Raw genomic sequence first — 25202 nt, 5'->3', positions numbered from 1 at the left:
TTAGGACTTAGGACCACTGACATGATCAATTTCAAGTATACTGATAAAAACAAAGACTTAAGAACTTGTCAAGAAAGGTGGCATTGACATACAAACAGTAATCATAAAAATTAAACAAACATTCAACTTTAAATTATAAGTACATGCATTAACACCCAAAAAACTAAATGAAACGAGCGCAATAATCAAATTAGTGATTTCCCACATATTAGTGTACTGTGTCTGTGTGTAGTGTTAATGTTAACCATAATTATAGGCAGACAGTGCTGATCAAGATTTGATTAAATTAAAAAGCTAAACAAATATCTTATATCTTAAATTAGTAAAAATTGATAGAAATCTTGGACAAACATTAAGTTGACGTTTTTTTTCAAAAATATTTGATAACTAACAAATATTAGTAAAAAACAGTTAGAACTTATTTTACTTAACATTTATTAATTATTCTAATAATTATAAATACTAAATAAAGTAAATTGTGATTTTTTTTTGTATTATCGTTTTTTTTAATGGGCGGGCTCACAAAAAATTTTAGTATAGCAGTATTTAATTAGATTAATAAAGATTTTCTTGATTGGTTTGACATAATATGAGGAAAGTGGACCGGTAACCGGTTTATAATGATTAAGGTCTTATGACTCTTATCTCTTATGCACGTTTCTAAATTGAAAAAATGTTAATCACTAACATTAATAGTAATAAATGTTTATATTTATTCTCTTTTTACTGTTATCTACTTCTGCCAAAAGCAAGTCTTTACTTCTCAAAAATTTCAAAACACTATTTATTTTCTATTTTTATTTTTTCAGAATTAGCACAAACAAATAAACCAAAAAATAAATAAATACTAAAAATAAGTATTTTTTTTTATAAAAGTTTAAATAAACGAGTGCAATATTTTAATTTATTTTAAACCAGTAATTTTTTATTAGTCAATGAGGATAAATTAGATGTTATTTGGAAAATAAATTTAAAATACAGTACAATTGTTTAAAAAGAAAAAGAAAATTACGGAGATAATATTTTTAATTAAAAATGGAAGTCCAAAATAAAAAATAAAAAGGTTTGCAATTAAAATTAAATTTAATTTATTGAAGTGTTAAAAAAATTAAGATAAAATTAGTGTTAGCTTATCAAACTTGCACAACGATTTTAACTTGTTTATGATAAATGATAGATAAATTAAAATCCAATTAGTAATTCTTTTGAATAAGAAATGAGATGGCTTTAACATATAGTAATTAGAGCATTACACATTTACATTTTTATCATTATATTTTTTTTTGTGAATTTTGTGAAAAGAAAATTAGAAGTGATAAATAATTATTAAAATAAGGTAAATAAGATAAAATATTAAAATGAAATGAAGTTGCAATAGAACAAAAGATTAACTTAAATATTAATTAGGGACATTTAAGAAATAATAATAAAATGGGTGTAGCATTATGTCACGGTTATGAATATACTCTAATGTCGTCATGCCAACATTTAGACCTACTTAATGTAAGATCAAATCAGTTTAATCTTTAATATTTTATAAAAAAGTTAAGAATATAAGAAAATATAAAAAAAAATTATTAGTGAAAAAATATTTTATTACACAAATATTTATTACAAATGACTCAAATACCCACAACTCAAATTTTTACCCCTTATGTATAGTCATATGACTCTTTCATTGATGATTGGAATTAAATTTATTCAACCGTCTATATTGATCATTCAGAATTTTTATTACAAACCGCTTTTCATACTTCTACATATATCATTACTCTTATAAAATATTTTACGACCTTTCAGAGTCTTATAGAATTTTATAGGATTTTTTGAATTTTTCTAAGACATTTAGAATGTTTCAGAATCATCTAAAATAATTTTAACAACTAATTTATCTTAATTATTAGAACAATTACTAGCTAAAAAGAATTAAAATATTATATTAATTACTAACATTCTAATATTTAATTCACAACTTGCAAAAAATGTATTTTATAACATGACATACTTTATTATATTTATTTCTTTTTAATTTCAAATATATATATTTTTTATCTTCATACTTTTTTCTAATAAAATGTTTAATTTATCTTCAAATTTTTATTAGTTTTTTTTTTGATTCATTTGATATCTAACTCTTTTTTTAGAGTAAGTAATAATATTTTTTTTGTGATAATTATTAATATTTAGAACAAAAACTTATTCCTATAAAAAAATATAAATAATATAGTATAACATTACTGTTCTATTTTGTTGTCCAAGTTGTCTGACGCACTCCAAATATTTTTTTTAGGACATTCTACTACACAGATTAAAATTATATAAAAAAAGAATATAAATTTTTTTATAGTTATTTTTAATTATTTTATTATTATTTAAAATGTGAATCATAGCTTCCACAATCTCTCTTTCATTCTATAAAAATAAAAAAAATCTATAAATTTACATATTTACCATATAATCCATTTTTTTTTTATATTTATCTCCGTCATATTTAAGACGTGGATGAGACTGAAACTGAAAAAATTATAAATCCATCACCACTTTAATCATATTGTGCCAAACCAATTAAGAAAATCTTTTCTAACTTAATTAAGTGTTGCTATATTGAGATCTGTTACTGGACACGTGTAGGGGTGTGTTTGGTCCGGTCCGGTCCGAAGATCTGGTCCGGTTTCGAACATTTTAGGGGTTAATTTGGTGTGATTTCATCCGGTTTAGGGTCGGATATGGGTCTCAAAAATAGACCCGGTCATAATTTCGGGTCCGGTCCGGGCCATAGTTCGGTTCACCCGAACTCGGCCTGGTGGCCCGGTCATCATATATAATTAATATTTTGTATTATTAGTGATGGTTGATAGCTATTATTATGTGAAATTTAAGTGTTGTATACCTTAATATTTTGTGTTATTAGTCATTATATATAAGACTATAAGTTAATATTTTATGTTTAAAATGCATAAGATTTTAGACTAATGCATAATCTTGTGTTATTTGTATTGATTTAAATATTTGGTGTTATTAGTTAATATTAGTATTGATTATGGTTATGCTTTAATTTTAGACAAGAGTTGCTTCTTAGTATATATTTCTAAGTGAATTTTACCATGTCAAATAATGATTGGAGTCTTGAAAATTTGGATATTTTTACATGCTAACTTACAATAAGGTATCAAGGTAATATAATGTTAACGGCCCGATTTTTACCCGGTTTTTACCCGGTATAATCGTGACCCGAAAGTGTATAGGTTTCATCGGGTCTAGGGTCGGGTTCGGGCCTATTTTTTAGACCCGGTATATATTTCGGGTCGGGTCTGGATCACACCAAACCCGGTTTCACCCGGCCCATGCACACCCCTAGACACGTGTTACAATTTAAAGAAGCCACGTTACCATTTGAAAAAAAAAAAAGAGGATGTTTTAACGGTCATATGTGAGTGGTGCGCTTTTCTTATTTGTTGAAGGCACTTAAATATATACAAAAATGGCGCATACCATCGTGTAGGTGGATAGTTTCTTCTACGTGTGTAGATGACAAATATCAATAACCTATTCATGTAAATGCTAAAAATAGGACCCACGGCAACACACAGCGAGAATTTGAATTGTGTGTACTGTGTAGTGTTCAGAGATCTGTTTATCTCTAAACTAATAAGCTACATTATTAGAATAAAAAAAATAATAAAATTTTAACTAAAAATATATCAGTATCCTCCGAGAAATAAAAAAGGAAAAATATTTGAAAAGTGATGTACACTTCTATTTGAACCCGATTGAACCACGTCTCCAGGGTGTATGTCTTAGGCGTTATCAAAATGATAATAGCATGTCTTACCTAAATTGATTGAGATTTTTATTTGCATTTGAATGCTCTAATTTCCCTTTTTTTTTATCCCACGTAACCTATTCCAATAGGAGAAGTAGAATTTTTGCTAGAGGGCCCACTAGAGATATTGTTAAGTCATGTTGGCTGGACTGTTCCAATGTTAAATTTGATAAGTTTCCGCTGCGTTACTAACAGTATATTTGTCAACTTCTGCCAACTCTTATTTATAATTATGTTTTATGGAAGTGTCTTCGTGGATGTGTCTAATAAAAATATTTTTTTTATGGCTGTGTTTAATAGAAGTATCTTTATAGATATATTTTATGGATGTGTCTCTTTATATATGTATTTAAAATATAATAATTAATTATTGTTAGCAATAAGTTGACAGATAATATGTTGGTACCCAATACTTTTCCATTTGATAATGGTTTAATTTGTTTGCATTGAAATTGATGTTAATACTTAATAGTATTAGAATTAGTGTTGAGGGTATAATATAAATATTAGCATTTGAATTAAAGAATTTAAATATTTGGAATAATTAAACATTATAATAAATTAAACTTAACAATTATTCAGTTGATAATTTTATAATAATATAAAAAATCTTTGAATTTATTGAATAATAATATTTTGAATGACAAATGAAATTATTATAGTACTTATGAGTTGATATATATAGAAATATCATATCTTGAGATAAGTGGTAACAAGATATAATGTTAGTTTTTTTTTTTTCCGTAGCAGTAGTTGATATACTTTTGTTAAATTATTATGACTTATAGTTAGTTCTGTGTTGGTATTTAAGCATATATTATTTTATTATTCATTTATTCTAAAATAATAAAAAAATTTTGTCAACGTAATTTTGTTAGTATATTTAAGCATACACATTTCAATATTTATTTACATTGACATTTATTTTGATCTTTTATTCATAAATTAATATAAAAAATACTAAAATATAGCTAAAATGACCTATTAAATTATTTTATAAGCACATATAAATTCAATTAAATGTAGTTTATTAACCTGTTTTTAATTACTATTGTTATTATCGTTATTATTATTATTATTATTATTATTATAAAAATATGTTGGCCTCAACTATAGTTTTCCATGGTGCATGGGTCAGTAAACAATAGGCCTAGACCCACCCAGCACACAGTGATAGAGGCACAAACATGGGCTATCCCGTACCATTTAGTTTTAAACCCAATAATCAAAGCCTGATAAATTAAACAATAAAAGAATTAACTAGGACACTTAAAAAGCTCGGCATGAGTTGAGAGTTGAGACTGCTGTCCCATTGCAGTAATGGTCACCTATGCTTAGGAAATAGGAATAACAATACTATCTGTTCGGCGGTTAACCGAAACGATAATTTGGCCAGAATGTAAACAGCGTTTGTCTTATATTGATATTGAGGTGTTGCTGTTTGAATTTTTTTACGAAGAGGAATGGTAATGGTATTTGTAAGAGATTCTGATATTTAAGTTAATAACGATTTTAAATAAATTTTTAGTAGATTGAAACTTAAATATACCTAAAAAATATCAGTGTATTTATAATAAAATAGATAATTATTTTTTAAAGTAATTTTACCTTTGTTAATAGAAAATATTTAGAGAGGTAGTTAATTATTCAAAAAAGTAAAGCTAAATTTCATTGTCGTGCTCGACCTTTTAAGAGATCGGGTAATTGGAAAATACCACCCTTTTTAAGGTGGACCTTTATCTTTATCGGGTCTGATTTTATCTTGAGTTAGGGTATGAACACTATCCGAATTCGCAGGTACTTATTCCACCCCTATTCGTTTGGAGATTACTCGCACCGAAATGAGTTTTAGCGGAGCGAGATCTTAAACGGAGTAGGATCGGATTTGGATAATACCTGTTCGGTATATATATAATATATATAAAATAATTAAAAATTTTATATCATATTTAAGTTTTTACTTTAATTTATGTTATGTATGTAATGATAGACTGATAGTTATATAAATTTTGAAATTTTATTTTATTTATTAGATTTTAATAATTATAAGAGCGAAACTAATATTTGCAGGAGTAGATTAGAGTTCAACTTTTTACAACTTGTAGATAAGGGTTAGGATAAGAAAATATTAATAAAAATATTATATTTGATATTAAAATTAAAAAAATAAAAATAATGAATAAAATATAAAATTTAAAATAAAAATATTTAAAGCCAAAGAAAAAATGAAAAAGAACATCTAGTAAATAGTGACTCAAAGATTAACGTGACAATAAATTGAATCAAATAATATATATTTAAATTAATTAAATTAAATAATTAATATAATAAATTGATTATAATTATTTGACTCAATGAAATAAATTAAATAAATAAAAATATCTTATAAATATGTCATGTAAAAATTATAATACTTTTAAAAGTTATTAATCAAAATATATAAGACGAAAAAAATAATACAAATTAAAAAATTCATTTAATCAAATAATTAAAATAAAATATTAAATAATTTAATATTTATCTTAATAAAATTAAATAAATAATTGATTATAATACTCTTAAAAATTATTAATAAAAAACAAAAAATTAATATAAATTAAAATAAAATTAATTAATTAATTTTAGTCAAATCAAATAATTAATACAATTAATTAGTTATAATTAATGTAATAAAATCAAATATTAAATAATTTAATGTTTATCTTAATTTAATAATTAATTAATTAAATTAATGTAATAAAATCAAATATTAAATAATTTAATGTTTATCTTAAATTAATTGATATATTTAAATAAATTAAATAAAATAAATAAAAAATATCTTTATGCCCTAATTTTAATAATATATAACAGATTGATAGATAGATTAATCTTTTTGTAACATTCTTTTGGGCAATCATCGTTATTGGTTAATGGTTACTAGGTATGCACTTAAACACTGCTTGTAACATAAACCAAGAAAGCATTGTATTGTCGGTAATTATGGATTGAAGGGATCCTACTTTCCTACTTTCGGCAAATTTTTTTTTTAAAGTAAAGTGATAATTAATAGTGATGTTTATATGTATGTTAACTATCATGGCGTATAATAATTTTTGAAATAAAATTTTATTTGTTTTAGTAGGATTCATACTGAATAGAATAGTTGATAAATATTATATGAGAATCCAAAAGATAATAATACTTTATGGTTTAAAAGATAATAATACTTTATAATTTAATTTAAATTTTGTTAAAATAGATATATTTGTAACTACCTATTATTAATAGTGTGCTGGAAACACGTGTGTCCATTGTTAACTGTCCATTATTAATAGTGTGCTGAAAACGTGTGCCCAATATTAATAGTACGCTGAAAACGTGTGCCCATTATTAAGTGCCCATTATTAATAGTCCGCTATAGTGGGCAGCACATTTGTTTTCTTCCGTATTCACTCACTCCTTTTGTTTTTTTTATAAATTTTATGCGCGAGAGTACATAAAAATTTGAAAAATAATTTAAGTAAAAAAATTTCATATTATATACTAATAGAGTAGTGATAGACATTAATTGGGTCATCAAATAAATCACGTGTATTTAAATTATATTTTAAATTTTTAAATAGTGGGTAGTCAGAAAAGAGGTAACCGTATTAATAGTGGGTACTGGGTAGTTTAATGGTTTCTAAATAAACGTATTAATCCCTATAATTTAAAATGAATTAAAATTGATCAAATATATCCATTTTAATATCTTTTACCAACCTTTTTATGTATTAATTGCATGCCAAAAATTTAAATTATTGATATTATTAATATTTTTTATTATTTTCAAATTTCTTTTTAAAAAAGATACATATTTGTAAACGAGAGATAAACACGTGTCGCATACCCCTCTTTTATCTCGTTTATACTGTAAACGAGATAAGAGAGGGGTATTTATTTCGGTAAATATTTTTTAAATTATTTATTTTAGTAATTATTAAATTCATTTTATTTATTTAAATAAAAAATCCGATTTATTATTGAAGAAAAACAAATTTAAAATCGGATGATTTAATTTTAATATTATATTTTTTAATTTTTATTTTATGAATTAATTTAAAAATTAAAAAAAAGCGTAAATTTGAGTGTCTAAGTATTTATTTTTTTAAAAAAATAAGTAACAAAAATTACCGTGTTCAATTTATGCTAAGACCATTTATTAAGTAAAAAATCGGTGTCTCTAATTTCAAAATTCTACCTAGAATAAAAAACCTCTAATCACGGTATTAAGGTGATAGTGATACACCCTAGACACCATCATCCTAAACAAAATTTCCATACTTTCTAGCAAAACACTGATTAAGATATCCCAAATTCGAGAACTCCTATAAACTTGAAAAATGTTTCTACTTTCTAGTCTTTTGTGGCCAATTAACGTTATTCCAAGATTGCGACTGAGGTCCCCAACACAACCATAGCAGATTCCATAAAATTAACCACTACTCCTAATAAGTACTGTACTATATACCCTATATATGTACGTATACGTTTGCAGAGGCCAGGGAGAATTCATGTACACCCATTGCCCATACACAAACACACACGGGCAGAATTCGAAAATTCCAATTGAGAAAAACTGAAAAAAAAAAAAAAAAAAAAGCAGCAGTGACAGTGTGTGTGTGTGTGTGTCACTTTCGTATGATTGACCTGTGGGCCCTTTTTCTCTGTCTCCACTATCAAGCTCCTTGGGCACCAAGCAGCCTCCGGCTTAAGAAAAAGAAATGCACTGTTCAATCTACTTGCTCTCTGTGTGTTTATAAAAGCAAAGTTTGAATCTTTCTCAATCTCAGTGCCTACCCTTTTCCTCATTTTGTTTCGGTAACCTCCATTTGTCTTCTGGGTTTCTCTAATTTTGTTTGGCTTTTATATCTTCTCTTCTATGATCAAATAAAGGAAGCATCTTTGACTCATTTGCACTGATTGGTAACTTCAGGTTGAAATCATGGAACCGATCCAGATGGAAATTGATGATGGAAGCCAGCTTCAAGCTTTAGCTGATCCTCTTCCATTTGCTAGAAGGTTAGTTTTTTAGTTTTGATTTATGTTCGGAAGTTGAGCATTCTAGTGTTGTCGTTGGTTGTGATGTTGTTGCAAGTTGGGTTGGTGCTCTATTCATTTATTTCGTTCTGCAGTTATCAGCTTGAAGCTCTGGAGAAAGCTATTCATGAAAACACTATAGTGTTCTTGGAGACTGGATCAGGAAAGACTCTCATTGCTATCATGCTGCTTCGCAGTTATGCTTATATGCTGCGTAAGCCTTCTCGGCACATTGCGGTGTTCTTGGTTCCAAAAGTTGTGTTGGTGACTCAAGTATGCACCTCCCTCTCTTATGGCTTTGTATTTGGAAATTTGAGATATATTATGTAATTGCACTTTGTCAATGGTGGAGCTTAGATCAGTGTTTCTTTTGTTTTTTACACTGCTTTTCTTATGTGCATTTCCCTGCTTCTTGTTATTTCAATCCTGAAATTGTAGCAAGCTGAAGCTGTGAAAACGCACACTGATTTGAAAGTTGGAATGTACTGGGGAGATATGGGAGTTGACTATTGGGATGCTGCTACATGGAAAAAAGAAATAGATGAACATGAGGTGATGGGTTTTACATTTCTAGCAACTAAAGATTCCATTGTTAAAATGTGAAAAAATCTGATTTGCACAACCAAAAGGCCTTTTGCTTATGCCACATGTGAATTCATGTTCAACCCCAGTTGGTTTGGTGTGCTTATGTTTTTGCATTTCTGAAGCTTAATTTTTCTATTGTAATTTATCCCTTTTGGCAATGAGAAAAGAAATACACTATTTTCTTGGTTGCTGTTGTTGATGGCATAGGGTCTGTAATGTATTACACAAGCCTAGAAATACAACTAGTTTAGTAGCTAAAGCCTGAAAAAAAAATGAAAAGGTCAAGGTTAGTAGCATTCATGTTATTCTTGTAGTCAATCCTAGTTCTAGTTCTAGCCTAAGCCTCTGTGTTCAAAGAAAATGGAAAAGAAGACTACCAACTTTCCATTTTTCAATATTCAGTTTCGTCTAAGTCTGACATGCATCTTTTGTTCTTTTAAGTGTGAAACTTCTGAAATATTTGTTTGCTGCATAGCTTAGAGGTGGTTACTAACTTATTATCAACAACGCTTTTTCTTTTGAATGTCTAAGGTGCTTGTCATGACTCCAGCTATATTGCTCAGAAGCTTGAGGCACAGTTTTCTCAAACTTGACATGATTAAGCTTTTAATAATGGACGAGTGCCATCATGCTAAGGGTAGAGACCCTTATGCCTGCATAATGAAAGTAAGCTTATAATGTTAGGCATTTGTTGTAATGTTGGTCATTTTGCTTTATTAAATACGACTGTAAAATAAATTTGAGATTTTTTCTTTAAATAAAATAATTAAAACCAATCTCAACAAGCTGGTGTAATTTGGTGAAACAATTTGTTGTAACCTTTGCAAGATTTGATTTAATTTCATGCAGGAGTTCTATCATAGGGAATTGAACTCTGGTATCTCTGACCTCCCTCGAATTTTTGGGATGACTGCATCTCCCATTAAGTCAAAAGGTATACAACTGTAACATTTTTGTCTCTCTGCATTTCAATTTCTTTTTAATTTTATTCTATAAAAATAAGATAATCAATAATGTCACTTATTCTCTAATTTTGAGCTTCCTTAACTTTTTCTCCTTTTTCACTTTCTTGGTCCAGTTGGAAGCTCTGAATACACCCTCTCTGTAAATATCCGTGACCTAATGACACTAATGGACTCAAAGGTTGCTTCGGATTCTCTACCTCTAATACACCCTGCCTATACTATGAATATTGACATCCCTTGAGGCCTTATATTGATGCTAGAATGTTCTAACTTGAAATGTGGCTAGAATAATTCAATTCTATCTAATGATTCTCGAGTTTCAATTTAGTATTATCAGTTGATCTTGTAATGCACACTTTGTCTGACATAACATTTTGAATTGAAGGTATACACATGCGTAAGTGAAGATGTCATTGCAAAGTTCATACCAATATCAACTCCAAAGTTCAAGTTTTACATGAAAAATGAAATTCCATATGTGTTATTTGAAAAATTAGCAGTTGAACTCAATATGTTAAAACAACAGGTTTGTTCCTATATTTAATTGTTAATCTCCATTTTGGGGTCAAATAAGTGTTGATTATTTCCTTGAGATTATTGACTTAGGATATTTTTTTATTTGATCAACAGTATGAACTCTCCTTGAGAACTTCAAATTTCACAGCATCAGTTGCTGAGACTGCACACAAGAGGATAACAAAGAATTTTTCTTCCATTATGTTTTGCTTGGATACACTTGGTGTTTGGTTGGCTTTAAAGGTTCTTATTTCCCCTTCTCTTCTGAGTCTATAGCATCGATAACTGTTCATGGTTGCTTACTTAAATTCAATTTTTTTTTTTTGTGTTTATGTGACAGGCTGCAGAGTTCTTATCTTCCCACGAAAGTGAATCATTTAAATCTGGGGATAGATTTGTGAAAAAATTTAATTTAGATACTGTGAAGCTATTTAAGACGCACTTATCATCTGGTACTGACTCTAAAACCTTTACAAGAAAATGTGAGAATTTAAATATGAATTTGCTTGCACTGTTTAATGTAATTAATTAATTTTTAAATATATTTCTTGCACAGGTCCTCAGCGGTTTATTGGTAATAACACTAAATCGGATAAGGATATGGGGCTGTTAACCTCCAAAGTTTGTTGTCTTGTTGACACACTGCTTGAGTACAGGTTATCCTCGCTGAAAAATTTCCATTTAGAAATCATGCATGTGGGTGTTACCATCATTGATAGGTCTGGCTTCTAGGATTTAAATTTCATTATTAGCAGTTGAAAGTCGATATTAGATTTGATTTGAGAAGCTGAATACTTTATGGTTGGAAATTTCATTTGGGGTCAGTTAGGTATTGTGTAATGATAGAGGTGAAAAATCAGTTTTCCACAAAATTTACTCATTTTAACTCTTTTCATTCCTTGATCGTCCGTACCAAATTGTCCCTTAAGTTCATTTCATTTTCTTTATTATTGGTTGGTACTGCTTATCTCTCCTCTGATTTATTTATTCACAAGAACTAACATTTTGACGCAATTCGCGAAACTGAAGTTGTTTTATTTTGTCTATCCCGTAATAAATATTTATGATATGTTTGTATATGTTTCTCTTGTTTTGGTTATGAATATGATTAAATCTATGTTGACATATGTACCCTTTATGCTAAAACTACAGGGGTTTGTCTGAGATGCGATGCATAGTTTTTGTTGAACGAGTAATTACAGCTATTGTCCTCCAGGATCTATTGAATGTATTGCTTCCAAAATACAATAGTTGGAAGACGAAATGCATAGCAGGAAATAATACTGGTGTACATAATCAATCCAGAAAAATGCAAAATGAAATTGTGGAAGAGTTTCGTATGGGCATGGTTTGTTGCTTTCGTAGATCATTCACTATACTATTATTACAATAAATTGCATCTTTTATTTTTATTTAAGGAAATGTTGTCATATGTAGGTCAATATCATTGTTGCGACATCAATTCTCGAAGAGGGTTTAGATGTTCAAAGTTGCAATTTGGTTATCAGATTTGACCCCTGTCCCACTGTGTGCAGTTTCATACAGTCCCGTGGCCGTGCTAGAATGCAGAATTCAGACTACGTATTAATGGTTCAACGGTAATTCCTTTTATGTATTCTCCTGCCATCCTGTGTATTAATATTATTTTAGCACTTATATAACTGCTATTTTATATGATATGTTGCATAGAGTAAGATTGGCAACATATCTCCAAAGAAACTACCTAATTTTGTTCTGAAATTTCAGTGGGGATTCAGTCACATACTCTCGGCTAGAGCAATACCTTGCTAGTGGAGATCTTATGAGGAAGGAGTCACTGCGTCATTCTTCCCTTCCATTTGATCATTTTGAAAGTGATCAATTCAATGAGGAAGTTTATCGAGTTGAAAGCACGAAAGCCATTGTGACTCTCAGTTCTAGCATTGAGTTGATCCATATATTTTGCTCTTGGCTCCCTTCAGACGGGTTAGTTTGTTCATTCAGGCCGAAATTACATGATTTACATCTTAGTTTTGCTTCCTTCACTTTTATGAACCCTATTTTGAGATGCTAGTGCATTCTCCATCAATCTTGTTCCTTTTTTTCCCTTATATTTTTATTTATTATTAGGTACTTTAAACCCACTCCAAGGTGGGTAAAAGAAACAGGAACATTGCATCTTCCGAAAAGTTGTCCTATACAAACTATTTGTGTAGAAGGTGACAAGAAAGCCTTGAAGAAAATTGCTTGCCTTGAAGCATGCAAGCAACTTCATAAGATTGGAGCTTTGACAGATAATCTTGTTCCCAAAATTTATGTTGAAGAAGGGGAGATGCAAGACTTTGGTAAACTTATGGCTTCCACTATTTTATCCTTCTAATTTTCATTCTCATTTTGAATATTAGTTTACTTGGAAATAAAATTCTGTTTATGCCTTTAACCTTTGGTTTGCTTCAATATCAATCAAATTCTTACAGCGAATGAACCATTCAATGAGGAGCAACCAAGTTATATGCCGTGCGAATGGGTGAACCACTTCTCTAATACGGAGAATACGATATATCATTGCTATCTAATGGAGTTAAACTCCAATTTTAGTGATGATATATCTAATATTGTGGTTGCCATGAGAATGGAGCTTGATCGAGAAATTGGAAGCAAGGAATTCCAAATGCCTTATGATGAAGGTAGTTTGTATGTAAAGTTGAGATACACAGGAACCATCGATCTTTCTCCAAATCAGGTATGTTTCCTTTTCCTTCTTCAATAGTGCATAGCAAATTAAATAGGTGTTGGAAAATTCAGAAAAGTTATTATATTTTGTTCTGCAGGTTCTTTTATGCAAGAGATTCCAGGTGACAATTCTTCGACTGCTCCTGGATCATAATATGGAGAAGCTGAGATCTGCAGACAAATTATGTTCAGAAGGCGATCCGGAGATTGATTATCTCTTGCTTCCAACCCATAAGCAAAGACTTTCTGTCGATTGGTCCTCGATCAATTCTTTGTATCCGTCAAAATTTGCTTGTGGAAATCATTCTCCCAATGTATGGACAAAGAACGGCCGTGTTTGCACCTGCATACTAAGGAACTCTTTGGTTTATACTCCTCATAATGATCATTTTTATATCACAACTGATATAATGTGCTTGAATGGAAACTCGCATTTGAACCTAAGGCATGGTGGAGTTACCACATACAAGAAGTACTTCATACAAAAGTAGGTACTTATTTGTTGCTGAAGTGTATTCTCAAGTTAATTTTTTCTAATGGGGTGTGCTATTCTTGTACTATCTTTTTCCATGTTTCAGGCATGGCATTGAGTTGAAGTTTGAACAACAAAGACTGCTCAAAGCAAGGCATCTCTATCATGTTAAAAATTATTGTCATGGACACAAACAAAAGAAGGACACAGGTTAAGCTTTTGAAATTTCGTTTTGTCAAATCCAATGGTTTGAAGCATATGATAAAGTAAAGGGATTGGTTATTTCTTATTAATATGAATTGGAATTTTCTGCATGTAATAAGGAATTAAGTGAAAGCAACTAAGTATGATTATAATCAAAAGGAATCAAGTTTGTTAGCTTAGTTATTTCTTAGATTTTTTAAGTAATAAAAAACACTAAATGTTCCTTTCAAAAGTATAGAAGTATATTATGTTTAGCGCTATTTGTTTACATGCATTGCCATTGTGTGACCCAATCTGAATCCTAACCTTTTTCCCCTTCCAGTTTCTGAAGCAAGCAGGAGCACAGTTGAATTACCTCCTGAATTGTGCTATATAGTCATGTCGCCAGTGCCTATTAGTACAATTTATTCCTTCTCATTTGTTCCATCCATTATGCATCGAGTTGAGTCGTTGCTTGTAGCTTCTAACTTGAAGAAGCTGCATTTGGATCATTGCATGCAAAATGTGGTTTCAACTAGCAAGGTAGGGTACTACTTCAGTCTCTTAAATTCGCTCATGGATGGCATCTTTTCCCCTTCATTTGACTCTTTGAAACATTGTATAGATATTTATACCATGGTAATTGCATTTTGCAATGTAGGTCTTGGAAGCACTCACTTCAAAAAGTTGCGGGGAGAGCTTTCACTACGAATCTCTAGAGACTCTTGGAGATTCTTTCTTGAAATATGCAACTAGTCAGCACCTTTTTCAAATATATCCAAATCACCATGAAGGTCTTCTTACTGTGAAGAGGGAAAAGATAATTTCTAATGCTGCCCTATGTAAGTTTGGGTGCAGTTGTAACCTTCCGGTACTCTCTCTGTCTCTCTCTTGCTCAATCATTCACTTCTCATATTTTGCTACAATTTCATAGGAAGTTTTATTCATATTCTGGTTTAGAAGTTCTTTTTTTGTAGCATTTATACTTTATAGGACGTTTTATCCATATTCTTGTTTAGAAGTACATTTTCGTTGCCTTTATGGCTGATTTCGTTGCCTTTATGCATGAAGACAATTTAATATTTGTTCTATTTAGTTGAAGCTGTGAAGTTTGATATAGAATTATAATTTGAAATCATTTGACTGATTTCATCTTTTGGGTTGATTATTATATTTGCTTAGCTATTAATCTACAGCATTTTGCATTATTAAGTTAAACACTTCAATTATTTGTGGTTTTTATTCCTTGTAGTTTGTTTGACACTTTTTACTTAACTATTATTCTTTTTGAGTTGCAGGGCTTCATACGAAATTCACGTTTTGACCCACAAACTTGGGCTGTTCCCGGTGATAAATCAATAAGTTTAAAACTAGAAGAGTTGGACTCCAAGGGGGCAAAAGCTTTTGTTAGTGGAAAAAGAAAGTTAAGACGGAAGGTTATTGCTGATGTTGTTGAGGCACTAATTGGTGCCTACCTTAGCACCAGTGGTGAAGAGGCCGCATTGTTGTTTATGAATTGGGTTGGCATTAAAGTGAACTTTAATTTTTCACCCTATGAGAGGCACCATAGCATTCATCCAGAGAGGCTGATAAATGTGAACTTTCTAGAATCTCTCTTAAATTACTCCTTCCGTGACCGTCATCTTCTAGTGGAGGCTTTCACCCATGGTTCATACATGCTGCCCGAAATTCCAAGATGTTATCAGGTACACACTATTGTTGATGGACCTATCTTTTTTATCATTAGCAAAATAGATTTTGTACACTTCTTTTCGTTAACAATTTCTCGTTGCTCTGCAGCGACTAGAATTTCTTGGGGACGCAGTATTGGATTATCTCATTACGAGGCATTTGGACAATAAATATCCTGGAATGTCACCTGGCCAGTTAACTGACATGAGATCAGCGTCTGTGAGTAACGACTGTTACGCATGGTCCGCAGTTAAGGCCGGGTTGCACAAACACATTCTACATGCTTCACAAGATCTTCATAAGGATATTGTAGTCATAGTTCAAGAAGTTGCAAAGTTTTCTTCAGCATCACCTATTGTATGGGAGTTAGACATATCATTTCCCAAGGTTAGCTGTTATATTTTGGATCATGGGATTCTCCAATTGTAGTTAGAGTTGTTTTTTTTGAGATATAAGATTGTTCGTACTGTTGACAGGTACTTGGAGACATCATTGAGTCTTTGGCCGGAGCAATTTTCGTTGATTCGGAATATAATAAAGAAACCGTGTGGCAATGCATACGACCGCTTCTGGAGCCGCTTGTTACACCGGAAACGTTAACAATGCATCCCACCAGAGAGTTGTCGGAGCTATGCCAAAAAGAAAATTACAAAATAGAAAAGATTCGGTCTCGCAAGGATGGTGTCACCTCTTATTTGATGGAGGTACAAGCCAATGGGATCACTATTCATAGTTATGAATACACTGGTTATGCTGATAAGAAAACAGCCAAGAGGATAGTGTGTAGAGAAATTTTGAAACAGATGAAAAAAACACAACCCAAGTAGCTGCAATATTCATAGGAATACAAATATCATATTGTATTGGTGCTGATGTAGTGATGTGCATTAGTTGTAAAATCCTTTTGGAAATTCCAATAGGGAGAGGCCTTGCAAGTTGTAATTAAACTATAAATATAAGAGGGAATGAAAATATCATGTTAGAAATATAAAATCAGCCATGTTCATAATTACTGTTATCTGTTATTAATTTTAGGAAGAGAACATATTACATATACAGTGATATTAAATCACACAAACACAAGTATATATTCTTCTTCACAAAGAATATCTGCATTTATTTACTAGTTACAAGTCCCACCCCATAACTTGTTATAAAATCATATGGCATGCTAAAATAATATCATAGAAGATATAAATAATTAAATGAGATGAGTTTTAGTTCTTGTGATGTGGGAGGTCATCAGCAACAAGGAGGTAGAAAAGTCCCATAACACCACTATGCAGCTTAGTGTTGCTGTAGTCAACCTCCAAAGTCAAAACTTCACCATTAGAGATCTTGATAGAGCCAGGTTGAGGGTAGCAAGTTGTCATTCCCACCAGGTACCCTTTCTCATTTCCTGCTTCACTTCCATTTCCATATTTTGGTAGTGAATTGCATATAACTTTTCCATCCTGAAATTAATTAAATTCTCACACATTAATGTTTGATTAGTATGTTATGATCATAATATGTACTTAGAAAAGCTCTATAAAATACTATATCCATTTTTGCTTATAAACATATTTCACAATAAAAAGTAGTATTAACATCTATTAAAAAGAAAATTATAACAGTATTTCAGTTATGCTTATTTTAGTTATTTTTAGTAGTCTTACATATATATTTATCTGAATAGTGAGTGCCTATTTTTCATATTTTAATAAAATTGATTTATATGTATTTTTATAAATCATACACTTTTATTTTTATAATTGATGCTTATTTTTTTATATAAAATATATTTACTGAAAAAGAAGTGTATATATAACCAATGACGGATCCAAAAAATTTTAGTAATAGAAGAAATATATTTTAAAATAATTTTTGTTCAACATCGATATTTTGAAATTACAATGATGTATAAGTAATATTTTTTTTACATATATTTAGAATAATTATGTATAAGAGTTAAAATAAAGAATATCAATTAAAATTTAAGAGTGATACTATATTTATAAGTATTTTTGTAATTAAGTCCAACCAAGTTGGTACAAAGTCCATTGGAAAAAAATAGGTGCATATGTCACTACTTTTTTTCCGCGCTTTCTGTAGCACACAAATTTTTGTTGGAGAATACAAAAACTTATTGATACAGCACACAAATTTTCGAAGCATAACACAAACTTATTGATATAGCATACAAATTTTTGCTGCAGAATATATTTTGTTAGTGGGTTGAGTCAATATTCTAGTTATGTAGTCTTTCAAAAATTTCTATACTATACATCAAAATTTCTATACTATACACCAAAATTTATGTGTTGTACATATTTTATTGGTATAGCACACAAATTTATGCACATAACATACAATTTCTTTTGCAGTGAATGTATTTTGTTGGGTGAATTAATGTTCTAAGTATGTAATCTTCAAAAAATTTATGTGCTGTGCATCAAAATTTCTGTGTTATATATTAAGATTTTTGTGTTGTATACCACAATTTATGTGTTATGTGTATTTCATTAATATAGTATATAAATTTTTGCATATAGCATCCAAATTTTTGTTGCAAATGTATTTTGTTATTTAAGTGCTATGCATATTTTATTGGTTAGAAGAAAAAGAAGATAAAAATGACGAGATGATGATTATGATAATAAAAGAGAATGAAAAAAAAAATAAACAACAATAACATTAATAAAACAGACAGTAATAGCAGCAACAATAACAACAATAATAATAGCTATGACAATCACAGCGACGTTGAAAAAAAAATGCGAAAAAAATAAGATGAAACATTGCTAAATTTTTAAATATTGTTTGTAGATTTTGTGTAGGGTAGTCCTTAGCTCCCATTTTATAAGTCCACATGAAACATGAAACACAAGTCAAAAGGGACACAATTGACTTTGAAGTTTGAACCATCAAGCACGCTTACTTTTGTGTATACGTGATAAACATAAACTGATAATCCCTACAAATTACAAACTGCTGAATTCATACGTGCGTGTATGTGACATCATCATTGGATCAAGACAAGGAGATTGATATATTTTTTTTTTTTTTATCAAAGATAGGAGACTCGAACCCGCAACTTCTTAATTGAGTATGGGGAGACTATGCCATTTGAGCTATTACTCATTGGCAAGGAGATTGATATTGTGATTTAGAAAAAGTATAAGTAGATAATAAAAATACTAAATAATATAAATAATGGATATATCAGATGTTCAATTCAATAAATATGTAAATAATTATGTTTATTATTTTTAATTGGATGGTTATTTCTTTTAATTCGATTTACTCATGTATAATTAACAATAGCTGAATGTTCAATTCACTAGATATGCAGATGATTATCCTAATATTAAAGTTTAGAAAATAATTTAGGAGTGGAATATTTTTTTTATTTTATTGAATCAATTTTAAAATTTATTATTTATATTATTTACAAAAGTCATTGTTTACCTAACAAAATCGTATGATTTATGATATTTATTAAGGAATTTTGATTTAGAATGGTGGTGTCTGAAAGGTATAATTTCAACATGGTGATTAGAGATATTTATCTATACTTTTCTTTTATGCTATTGTGGAATTTTAAAATGGGAGACATCGAAACCACCGATTTTTTAGTGGATAAATGGTCTTAATACAAAAATCGAATTAAGTGATTTGTATTATTTAATTTTCAAAAAATAAAAATAAATAATTAGACTCTTAGATCTACACTTTTCGAATTTTTTTAATCTAAATTAAAATTAATATTTAATTTTTTTTGGTGACTTAAATTAATATTTAATTTGGTTCTTAAAATTTAAGATTAGATTTAAATTTATCTCTAAAAATTAGAATGAACTCAATTTGTCTTCTAAAATTTATAATAATAATTTATGTTAATTCATGAACTGCTTTTCATAAATAGTGTGTTGATTTTACACATTAATTTGTTAAGATTTAGATTCTTAGCCTAGATTCTATATGATTAAGACTTCTTAAAAGTTTATTGACTCTTTAGCATTCTCACGAAAATGATAATAATAAATTTAATTTAAAAATTTTGTGACTCTAAAAGCAACAATCACATTTTTGGAACTCTAATGAATTTTGATCACACGAAAATTACGTAAAGAATCCAAATCACAACATATTAATGTACCAAATCAACACGTTGTTAACGGATATTAGAATTGATGTGACTGTGAATTATGATTGTAAATTTTGGAATCCAATTTGAGTCTATTAAAATTTTAAGAGTCAAATTAGATCTGACTTTAAATTTTATAGGCAAAATTGAATATTAACTCTAAGAATTTTCTGATAAAATATTTAATAGTCTTATTTTAAGTTTGTATTTTTTCAATAATAAATCGGATGGTCTTATTTGTTTAATATCAATTAAAGAAATTTATTCTATATAAATAAAAAAATTCATGCTTTTAATAACAATTAATATAGAAAAAATAGTCAAATTATGACGGCAAAACTCATATATTTTAAAATTGTAAATTTAATAATAATAATAATAATAATAATAATAATTAATTTTTTATTTTATTATTTTAATCAATTTCTTCTTTCCATCAGTGTAGATGATGTTTTTCTGAGTTACCTGGCCGTAGAGAGTTGAACCAATGCCACCAACATGTTCATGAGCAACACCATAAATGACATAACCTCCTTTGTTCATTGGAAGCTTTGTTCTCCTCACATCAACGCATTTACCTCCTCCATACTTGCAAGGCAAAACATCATACTCAACCTGCACCAAAATAAATAACTCTTGTTAGTTAATTACCCATCCAAACAATTCATAAATATCTAATTTTACATGAGAAAATTAAACCACAGGCTTGGTTTCTGAATAGTTGACCTAATTTTTTTTTTAGAATTTAATTTTCATTCAATTAGTATAATTTTTTTTATACAAACAACTAATCATGTATTATCACATCAGCAAAAATAATTAATTTTTAAATTAATTATTTCAAAAATTATCTAAATACATAACTCTGATTATATGTCTATGTAAAATTCTTTACATTATCAATGTATTAAAATTATTTTTTTTTTATTCGGTTTATATCTCAAAATTTTACATGTAATAAATTTTTATAAAAAATAAACTTTAAAATTTTCATTGTATATCCTCTGTCAAAATCATAAATTTTAGACATTAAATTTTTTTTATATAAGAAAAAACAACAAAACTACTCCATAACTAAAAATATTTGAACAAATTAAAATAAAAATATAAATTTTTTTCCTTAAATAATAATAAAAATATTTTTTTCTTGATCAAGCACTTCATTTACTAATTAAGAATAAACTACTATTTGTATCCATAAAAGATACAGACGCTGACAAATGTATCCATATAAAAATAAAATGACAATTGTAACTACGGAAGATGGCCTCCGTGTGCCAAGAGTACCCGGACGTTGGTTACATAATTGGTCCGTTAGGGTACTTTTGGCACACGGAAGCCATCTTCCGTGGTTAAAATTGTCGTTTTATTCTTATATAGATACATTTGTCAGCGTGATAATTTATTCTACTAATTAATTATTAAACTATATAAGCAAAAATTGAAATATGACTTACCAGGCAATTATGTGTGTTATTTTTGACAACATCAGTAACATCAAGCACATAAACCCTAAGAGGCAATATAAAGTGTTCCCAGGTGACCCACTTGACAGTGTATTTAAGATACAAGGTTCTGTTTTGAGGTTTGAATCCTTTCTTCAACAAGCATTGACTCTCATCAGGGCAACAAGTCAACCCTCCATGGTAACTTGGACTCAAAGGTTTTCCATCTGAATCTTTTGTTATGTTGAAGAGATCACACCTGCACTCAATGCACCCAATCTTGTCTTGGACACCCCTTGTGTCAATTGCATGAACATTTATTACCCATTTCTCATCATACCCTTCTGGAGGGTTTCCAGCTTCTATTGCATAAGGGTCTGGAATGTGTGTTTTTACTCCTCTTGTTTCTGATCCAACTCCAAAGTAATATGGAAGAGTATTGTATTGGCATAAGCCACTGTTTTGCACAATTTCAATACCTGAACAAGTACCATATAATATTAGTCTATTACTGTATAGTTGGCTTTTTTTTTTTTTTTTTCAAAAGTTATGAGTGAAATTCAAACTCGTAATCTATAAGGTAAGGTTTGTTTTGAGGTATTGAAATAGGAACCGAAAGATTGAGACTTAATATCATGTTTGTTGGTTTAGAGATTGCTACTAAAATTTCTGTCTCTGTCTTCAAAATTTCTGTATTTTAGTACTTCCAAAAAGTGGGGACACAGATGACTAAAATTTTTAGAGATGGAGACTAAAACTTTAATAACATTTTATACCTAAAATATCCTCATTTCAGTTAATTAATTTCAATTTTATTCTTTGTGCAAATTAAATTAGAACTCTTGTTTCAATTTCTGTCTCTTAGTCTTTCCGTCTTTATCTCTCCACCAAACACTACCTAAGTGAGTATAAAAGACTATGTCGTTTGAGTTATAACTCGTTAGCTACTGTATAGTTTTTTTTGTAACTTTTTAATCTTTTATTCGTGATTATATGAGTTTTATTAATGATTTTTTTTGTTATTTAGAAAAATTATAATGTCACTTTCAAATTGATAACGGTATTCATTTTTAATTATACTTCCAATTCTTATTTATCATATTAATATTCTTAATTTTTTGTTGTCATATCTATAAGGACGGTAAATAATTTTATAAGAAGATAAAAAAATATAATTAGGAAGCAGTAGCATTGTCAATTTAAAAATAATATTATCATTTCCTTTGAATTTAATCAGTGTAATAATTATGCAATTTTTTATATTTGAATATAATATTATATATTAGTAATTGAGATATAATAGGTTGTGTTTAGATTCTGTATTGAAACAGAGATATATTAAATATTAAATATTTTCTATATCCTCAATTTTAGAAAATACAGAATATATATAAATTTTTATTTCGGAGGCAATTTTTTCTTGTATTTTATACGTATCTTCGTTCTAAATAAATTTTTTATATTGTCTTACTAATATTATCAAATGCAAATGTTATAATACAAATATAAATTAGATACAGAAATATAGAAAACTAATTATTTTGTCTTATTTTTTAGATGAACAAAATATATAAAACATTTGTATCATGCTATTTTCTATAAGAAAAATATTAAAAAATTATCAAAATTTATTAATTTTGGCCATCAATTAACTATTAATATTTAAAAATACAAGCTAAAATATGTTATTGAATTATTAGATTAAAAAAAATGAAATGATAACTAAAAATAATGGTCAACAATAATAAATTATGATCACCCTCTAGCATTTTTCTTTTTATATATGTATTTTCAATTTGAATCTGTTATATATTACTTAATTAAGTCAACATCAAGATATAAACAAATTATAAAAAGAAATTAAAGAAAAAAAAAAAAAACAATACCTGGGTTTGTTTTTGTGGCATTTTTGGGTTGATGGTACTTCATAACAATCCAATGGTGAAGATAGGCCTCATAGAGAGGCACAGAGTTTCCTTTTTCATCAACTATTTCAGCATTGAAACTCTTTAGTGCAATATGGCCTCTTGGGAAATCAACATCGTAGTAAAATTTGTTGGAACTTTTCCCTGCTCCTATCTCAATCTTGGGAGATAAAAATACAGAAGTTTTTTCATTCACAAAGGCCCATGAATATGGCACTACTGTGCTTGATAACATCACTACCATTGCCCAACAACAATGATTTACATTCCACATCTTCATCTGTAATTAGCATATATATATAAAAAAAATGTTAAACAAATCTAGATAGTAACGAAGACATTATATATTTATATGCAATGTTAAGAAAATCGAACCCAATATCAAATTGGTGAAAAAAACACACATTCAAAGGTTTAATACTAATTTAACTCGATTCAAAATGGAATAATATCTTACTTTTATTTGATTTCTCCTCGGTTTTTACTATATAAACTATTTAAGAAACATATAGAATTGGATTGGAAATTTGGAATTTGATTTAACTGGGCAGTTTTATCCGATGCTCTGAACTATATGACAAAAAAGAAAAGCATATGTTATATTTATTATCATGCCAATATCTAAAGATAAAGTTATTAGGTATGTATACATCTACACAAAACTAAGGTAGTTCTAATTAGTTAAGGCAAAGAGAAAGCTAGCAATGGTTTGATTATAAAGTCAACGTGCATATAGAGTAGTAGGTATTCTATAACTGAAATTCGAAAGGGGCATGCTCAAGTGAATTGTTAATAAGATAGAAGATGGAATGAAGAAGCGTACCTCAAATAGTTTCCCCTTCCAAAAGAATATAATGATTAGTTATTAATATGAAAGAAGGAAAATCAATACAACAACGAATTTATAGACCAACACCAAGAGAAAGTATGCGTGTATATATATATATATATATGATTAAAGGAGAGGTTGCTTCTATATGGGTGTTTTTACTTGTGAATTGCAAATATATCTTTTTTTATCATTCAAAAGAATCTATTTGTAATAATTATTCCTTATTTTTATCCATTTGGTCAATGTCCTCTCACATCACCATTGTGTATTGTTATTTACCATTGTTCCATTTTTTTAAAAAATTTAAAATAAATACAAATCCTTTATTATTGCTACAAAGAGAGTTTTATAGTATATTTTTTAGTGTTTGTTTCTAGTGCAATTAAATTACGTAATATCTATTTTTTGCTGAAAAACAAAAGAGGTACTCTCATAGGTTTTGTCTTGGTATCATATTTATACTGTTGTATTAAATAATTTCGGTGGAAAAACTACCAAAAATATCCATAAAGTTTACGAATGCTGACAAAAGTACCTATAAACTAAAGAAATTAACGCTGTACCCATAAAAGATGGGTTCCGTATAACAAAAGTATCCAAATCCTAATTTTTTGTTGATTTTTTAATAAAATTCCTAAACTACCCCACCCTAACCCCATTCTACCGTCACTCCCTCTCTTCTCTTCTTCCTCTCTCCTCACTTATCCCTCAAAAATACTCACAGAGTCACAGAAACACTCCTACTACCTCCTCATTGCCGTCCGCCACCTATCTAATCCATTACCGCCAATCTCTTCCCCTCTCACTGCTTCTCCCTCTCACTATTGAGGTGACTACAACACCTTCATCGCATACCTGTGAC

General features: G+C 28.9%; 2 protein-coding genes across 2 annotated transcripts; one reads left to right on the top strand and one right to left on the bottom strand.

The window, feature by feature from the left end:
• Positions 1-8210: 8210 nt before the first annotated feature.
• DCL2 (dicer-like 2) lies at positions 8211-17002 on the top strand. The gene is made up of 23 exons (XM_016342256.3): positions 8211-8665; positions 8781-8866; positions 8980-9157; positions 9323-9436; positions 10001-10135; positions 10319-10403; positions 10548-10612; positions 10820-10960; positions 11065-11193; positions 11291-11402; positions 11507-11606; positions 12103-12298; positions 12388-12548; positions 12697-12915; positions 13060-13274; positions 13407-13672; positions 13761-14149; positions 14241-14344; positions 14661-14860; positions 14979-15188; positions 15616-16023; positions 16118-16396; positions 16486-17002. The coding sequence occupies exons 2-23, from the start codon at positions 8790-8792 to the stop codon at positions 16834-16836; spliced, it is 4134 nt and encodes a 1377-aa protein (XP_016197742.1). The 5' UTR covers positions 8211-8665; positions 8781-8789; the 3' UTR covers positions 16837-17002.
• LOC107638857 (uncharacterized) lies at positions 16996-24469 on the bottom strand. Its single transcript, XM_016342257.3, has 5 exons — positions 24332-24469; positions 23470-23788; positions 21596-22062; positions 20604-20753; positions 16996-17463 (listed from the first exon to the last, which is right to left on the bottom strand). The coding sequence occupies exons 2-5, from the start codon at positions 23786-23788 to the stop codon at positions 17227-17229; spliced, it is 1173 nt and encodes a 390-aa protein (XP_016197743.1). The 5' UTR covers positions 24332-24469; the 3' UTR covers positions 16996-17226.
• Between the last annotated feature and the right edge of the window lie 733 nt (positions 24470-25202).

Source organism: Arachis ipaensis, chromosome B4, assembly GCF_059453495.1.
Source record: "Arachis ipaensis isolate K30076 ecotype BB chromosome B4, ASM5945349v1, whole genome shotgun sequence".
Classification (NCBI taxonomy): Eukaryota; Viridiplantae; Streptophyta; class Magnoliopsida; order Fabales; family Fabaceae; genus Arachis; species Arachis ipaensis.
Note: the sequence above shows the minus strand (reverse complement) of the source record. Positions and strands in the feature narration are given on the sequence as shown.

What these genes read in the sequence shown, in the direction of transcription:
- LOC107638857 (XM_016342257.3), bottom strand. Translation starts at nt 23,788, where the DNA reads ATGAAGATGTGGAATGTAAATCATTGTTGTTGGGCAATGGTAGTGATG. An exon ending in ATAACACACATAATTGCCTG is followed by an intron (nt 20,754 to 21,595) that starts GTAAGTCATATT and finishes ATTTTGGTGCAG; the next exon opens with GTTGAGTATGATGTTTTGCC. An exon ending in GTTCAACTCTCTACGGCCAG is followed by an intron (nt 17,464 to 20,603) that starts GTAACTCAGAAA and finishes AATTAATTTCAG; the next exon opens with GATGGAAAAGTTATATGCAA.
- DCL2 (XM_016342256.3), top strand. Translation starts at nt 8,790, where the DNA reads ATGGAACCGATCCAGATGGAAATTGATGATGGAAGCCAGCTTCAAGCT. An exon ending in CCTCTTCCATTTGCTAGAAG is followed by an intron (nt 8,867 to 8,979) that starts GTTAGTTTTTTA and finishes TTCGTTCTGCAG; the next exon opens with TTATCAGCTTGAAGCTCTGG. An exon ending in TCTTGGCTCCCTTCAGACGG is followed by an intron (nt 12,916 to 13,059) that starts GTTAGTTTGTTC and finishes ATTTATTATTAG; the next exon opens with GTACTTTAAACCCACTCCAA.